Here is a 6,000-nt window from a genome sequence, read left to right as displayed (position 1 = left end):
CATAACACCAGCACCAAGGAAGAACAGTGCCCGAGGGCCGGGGGCAGCGCAGGCCGCTGAGCCGCGGGGCCCGGGGGCGGCACCTCCGCTCACCTGCAGCCCCGGCGGTGCGGCGGCGCCACCGGCCCCTCCCGCAGGGGGCGCCCTGTGGCGGCGGGGCGCGGCCGTGCGGGCGCACGGGGGCTCCACCCTGTCCCTTCGGACGCCCTTGCGAGATCTCCCCGAGCGGGAGGGCGGCGACCCGCGGCGCACGGGGGGAGGCGGCGGCGCGGCGGCCCCGCGCACCTGCTCACCTGTGCCCCGGCCGGCTGGGGGGGCCCGGCCCGGCCACTCCCCCGACGGGCTCGGCGCAGGCGCCCTGGCGGCTACCGCAGGCAGGGGGCGGCAACATGGCGGCGTGAGCGGCGGCGGGTTCGGCTCCACAACAACAGCGGCAGCGGCATCGCTCGCGCCGCCGCACGCCCCGCGCGCCGCTCGCCCCCGCCGGGCCGCACCGCACCGCACCGCGCTCGGCGCCGCCCGCGCCCCCGGCCTCGCGGCAGGGAGGCGGCTCCGGCCGGGCAGTCCTCGGCTAACGGGGCATCGGCGCCCATAATAATCCCTCATTATAGCGGAGCGGGGGAGCGGCTCCTGGGACGGTGCCGGCGCCTCGGGCCGGCTCCCTGCGGCCCCGCCGGGTGCGACTGCGGTGGATGCGCGGCTCGGCCCGGCCGGGCGGGGAGGCGGCGGCGGCAGGTGCCGGTAACGGCGGGGGGTAAATGGCGAGCGAGAAGCCGGTGTCGGGGCCGGACCCGCAGCCCGCGGGACTTATCTCCGTCGGGGCCGGCGGTGGAGGCGGAGGCGGCGGCAGCAGCAGCAGCAGCGTCGCGGTGATGGGGGAGCTGAGGGCGTCGGGCTCCGGGTCCGTGGTGCTCCCCGCGGGGATGATTAACCCGTCGGTGCCGATCCGCAATATCCGGATGAAATTCGCCGTCCTCATCGGACTCATCCAGGTTGGGGAGGTCAGCAACCGGGACATCGTGGAGACGGTGCTGAACCTGGTAAGCGGCCGGGCACCCCGCCCCGGTGACGCCCCGGCGGGCACCGGCCCGCGCAGCCCACTCCTCCCGGGGCTGCCCCTGCGCCCCTCCGCCCCTGTGCCACCCGACAGGGACCTGCATCCTCCCAGCCCCCGTGTCCCTCCTACACGTACGGCCCTTCTCCAGCCATCCTTCCTTCCCAAACTCCTCGTTAATCCCGCGACCTGCTCATCTCGTCCGTCGTGCGTGTGACAGCAGCCCCCTCAGCGCTCCCTAAACTCCAGGCAGGACCTACCTAGAACAGACAGGCCACTCTTCCCCTTCCCAGTGCCTCGTCCCGGCCGCCTCCTGCAGAAGTGTAGTGTGTGCAATTTACAGCGAGAAAAATAAGGAGATTAAGTAATTTGCAATTTCGTGTTATGGACACTGCCCTTTAACCTAGTAGCTTCCTCTTGAGAAGAAAAGTGGCATGAATGTAGTATCTGCTTTTAATTGAAAAGCATTAAAAAACCCCAGCCTGAGCTGGTATCTTTTCTTGGTGGCTGAAACATGTGAAGGGTTTAACCCTGTTAGAGCAGGGCTAGTTGAGCATTTTACGTGAAGGGGGGGAGAAAGGAGATTTTTGCAAGGATTTAATACGCTTAATATCTGTAATAAAGAGTTAGTTGTATTGCAGTATTGTATTGGGTTGCCCAAGTCTTAATAACCTGCCCTGCTTTCCGAGACACATTCTTGTCTACAAAAGTAAGTGTTGTTGCTACTTTGGTCCAAGGTCTGTGCGTTGCAAAATACTATTGTACAGAGGTAAATAGCTCAAACAAGGAGAAAATGCTAAAATGTAGCTCCTTAGTCAGCTGCTCACTTCATGGAGTGAAAGAGTTACTGCAGGACTGTATGACTTAATGTTTTTGCGCTACCTACACCAAAGCCTGAGGAACCTACAGAAGCCAAGCGAGTGCATCTAAAAATGAATCACTTTCAATTATGTGCAATTTGGTGCTGTTCCTGAATGCAAGATTTGCTGCAGCAAAGCTTTTGAATCAGTTCAGTCAATGAAATACCCTCAAATTTTGCACATAAAATAGGATAGAAAAATGACTGCTCAAAACTGAATGGTAATTAATTGAAACTGCCTTTGTTTCAAATGAGTTTAATGCTTCTAATCGCCAATCATTTTATACAAAGTCATGTAAAGAATATATTTTTTTTCAAATACTTTAAAAAGGTGTATTCTTCTTATTTGCATTTGACCTAGCACAGACTGAATGGAAAAGCTGCAGCATGCAGGGAAGGACATAATTTGGTCAGATCATTTTAATATTTATGGCATATCTGAACACACAGGGTTAAAACTGATAGTTTTGTGAATATGTCAAAACAGTAATCTGGTATATTTCCCATTCTTCTCTACAAGCTGTTTGACAGCTTGAAATGTGACTTGTAAATTTTATTTGTGTTCTTTGTATGTATGGTGCAAGTATGGTAAAAGTCATCATAACTTCATTGGTTTATTATCCATTTCTTTCAACGTAGCACTCAAAATAAGTTCATGGCGTGCAGTTGTTTTAGTAACTGGCTTTGTATAGATCATGACAGATACAAAGATGTTTAATCCTTTTCTGGTTTTCTTTCTTCTTTCATTCTTACTGATATTTAAGCTCATTTTAATTCTGGCTGTTAGTGCACCAGCAACTGGATTAACATTGCCTTGTCTTTGATGGAGAGGTTAAGAGTATGTTTTGGTATCTATGTGGAGGACATCCATTGCTTGCATATAAGATAGACCTGCTAATCAGTTGCTGTTGCTGAAAACAATGTTTATATTTTAAAATAAACACAAGAGTGTTTAACAGTTCTCTCAGCACTAGGAGATGTATATGAATGTGAAACTGCTTGTGCGTCTGCTGCAGCAGCGTTGCATCCTGGATCAGTCATTACTTAACAGATGGACTCTAATATACAACAGTCAGTATTCCCAAAGCGGAGACAGGCTGTATTGTGTCTGTAATTTTTCTCTTCTCAGGGCAGTAAATGTTTCAAAATTAGGTTTTTATATTTTAAACTTAATTTACTCACATGTGAAACAAGCAGTGAATATGGCAGATGCAAAGTAAAACTGATGGCATATGGCTAAACTACTAAACATCTCATTCTGTATTAAGGATATTGGTAGCAACTTGAAATAAAGTGCATTTTTCTGTTTTAGAAGCATTTTTCAGTGGGTAGTTGGGGGTAGAAACAACTATTTGGTTTGGTAATTTTGTTGTTTTTTCTTCAGTCTTTACCTGTACTACTCCTGAATGACTTTTTATGCAGGTGTGATAATGAGTGAACAGTGATCTCGTTTTGATACATCAGTTGACATGTTAAATCTCTGAGAGAAATCTAACTTAGACTATGCCATATTGGGTTGCTATAGGCCATTTGGTAGTAGCTTTTTAGTATAAGAATTCTGCCTAGCTGAGATTTTTTTTATCAGAGAGAATCAGAAGTTAAAGATGGAGATGCTTCTTAAATTTTCTTATCCAAGATTATTGCTGTTTTTTGTGTAAAGCTTAAATAAATCTATTTACTCTTCCTGCATCTCCATGGAAGCAGCAGTAAATGTCAGAGACAAAACTTTGTTCTGGTGTGCCCTTGTTGTGGAGGTCATCACTCTTCTTTCTTGTGAAGTTGGGCTTTTAGGCTTTCTCTTGAAGAGTTTTTACCTTTACATGTTTGTTTTGGTGGCCACACACTGTAATCTCTAGTACTGGATTTTGGATTTAACTCATGTAGTGCCTTCTGATACTGATGGACATAGTGATTCATTGTATCTATGAGGTGAGGAAGGGTATTTTTTACAGTGTTGAAAATCTTTGTGGTCCAATATCTTGTTGGATTTTCGGCTTTGCCAAATTTTAGCAGTGGACTGTCAGATCAGACAATACTTTGGTTTGGGGCATTCCTCCATTGTTTATGAGATTAGTTGTTTCTCTTGATGCTTTTCTTAGTGTTTCTTCAGAACCTGCTGTGTTCAAAGTTCTGTTAAACTGGTCAGCGGAGTGTCACTTTGTAGAATATCTAGTATAGCTTTTGTTATTTTTCATTGTTTAAGATTATCATGAAAAACAGTGGAGAGAGGGTTCAGCCTTTTATATGCCAATGCCTGTGAAGGACTCAGTTATCCTTAAAAAGACCTGGTGGTGTTAGTGCTGAGAAGGTCAGAAGATCTTAAAAATTTATGAGCTGAAAAATTTTTTAGAATGATTTTCTATAATATTGTATTATTTTTATATTTCTGAAAGTAGGAGGGAATGCCTCATTGTATCACATGGGTTCTTCTTCTGTGATGGTGCTTATTTTGGTTTTGGTCCATGGGTCTGGTATGAATTCCCAGGCTCAGCATGCTCTCTCTGAGATGTGTGTTGACTGACCCTTGTGTGCTGCAAAGCACCGAACTAGTAAGGGCTTTCCTTAAAAAAAGAAAAAAAAGTGTAATCCTCTAATTGCTCTAAGGGATTTCTCTTTGGGGGTATTTTGACACCAGTTCTGTGCTTCTGTTGTCAAGGAGGCCCCTTTGAACAGCTCTGTTAGTGTTCTTAGGGTGCTCTCAAGGATGTTGTTATTGCATGGTAGATGTGCTCGTTGCTGTTAGACTGATATTGAAAATAAAATTCTATACCATGTGCTCCAGAAAGTGTGGTATTAAAGTGGGAGTGGGTCAGTCTGTCTACCTATTCTTCTACTTTGTCTACTTTTGTTTTTCTTATTTCCTACAGCAAAGTTTCCACATACGGCTTTAATTAGTTTTCTTTAATATACCTTGACTGGTCTTCTGATATTTTACTGACTTGCTTTCTCAATTCTCTGCTTTTCCTGTATTTTACTGGTCTTGGGAATTTTTTCTTCAGTGTACATTTTGAACTGACTCTTGTTTGGCCATTTTTGATCAAACAGAGCTATATGAGTTGCATTGTTTCTTAGCTTTTAGGAACCTTTCTCTGTTCCAGTTTGAATTTCCTAGTATTTGTGATTTTGAGTTTTGTAGTGCTGATTATATGGCAGTGCACAGTAAGCAAGGTGAACAGGAAGCTGAATGATACTAAAAAGTTGTGACTGGCGCAGAAACATGCTGCTCATTTTGCCTGTGCGTCTTGAACAGATGATGTGATGCAGATGTGAACAGGTTTCAGTCATATACAGGTGTAGCTGACCAGGGTTCTCCTTGTGCAATCTGGAAAGCTTTTATATAGGTTTTGTCAGGCTAGAGAGTGCTTGTAAGAAGTAGGTCAAACACCAGGCTTAGTTCAAAAAGTCTTTTTCTGTTCTTGTTGACTGCAGCCCACACTTCTGCCTAGCTCTTCTCGTTTTCTTGGCTGTTCCATCCTACTTCAGTGTTAGTCACCCATCACAAGAGGTAAGCCGTTTTTTAGTGCTCTGTCACATTGTGTACTGTAGGAGTGGCATTTGCAGTTTCAGAGCAAATGGGTTGAATTTTGTGAGAGATCCTTCTCTCCCTGCAGGCTTTCTATAGTAGTGGTCATAAGGAAAAATGTAAAGGGAGGCCTGTGTAAGAAAGGTGTTTTTTGGTTTTTGTGTTGTTTGTTGGTTTTTTTTTTCCCTTTGGTACTTTTTTTCAGAGGTTGGTTAAGGGTTTTCTTAAGCTATAGCTGGTTTGGTATTTGAGTTCTTTGAATCCATTTATAGTTTTGGTTGCTGCACTATCCCATGGCACAGTTCTATTTTCACATAGGGAGGAAGAAACACTTTCGTTCATTGGACACTGTTGTATTCTGAGAAAGTGTGGGCCTCCTGAGCTGTAGCCTGTCATATGATTTTTGTTTTTCTTATGGAACTAGCTTTGCAGGCTTGAGAATCTTATTCCATTTTCTTAGTGTAAGCTTTTTCATTTTGAGTGTTATTCTCTGCTGATAGATGGTACTAATCAAAAAAGTGAAGTTTGGGGAAATTTCAAAGTTGGAATTTTTTGGGGGGTTTT

General features: G+C 45.9%; 1 protein-coding gene across 4 annotated transcripts in view; it reads left to right on the top strand.

Annotated features, from left to right (window-relative positions):
• The first annotated feature begins 380 nt into the window (after nucleotides 1-380).
• Nucleotides 381-6,000, top strand: part of NBEA (neurobeachin) — a 448,146-nt gene continuing 442,526 nt past the window's right edge. For all 4 annotated transcript variants that reach the window (XM_041487283.1, XM_041487285.1, XM_041487282.1 and 1 more), the window contains exon 1: nucleotides 381-1,040. In XM_041487283.1, coding sequence (XP_041343217.1) covers nucleotides 759-1,040 — 282 coding nt within the window. In that variant the 5' untranslated portion in view covers nucleotides 381-758. The remainder of the gene's footprint in view (nucleotides 1,041-6,000) is intronic.

Source organism: Pyrgilauda ruficollis, unplaced genomic scaffold (genome assembly GCF_017590135.1).
Source record: "Pyrgilauda ruficollis isolate IOZ18807 unplaced genomic scaffold, ASM1759013v1 scaffold8, whole genome shotgun sequence".
NCBI lineage: Eukaryota > Metazoa > Chordata > Aves > Passeriformes > Passeridae > Pyrgilauda > Pyrgilauda ruficollis.
This window is presented reverse-complemented; position numbering and strand designations above follow the sequence as displayed.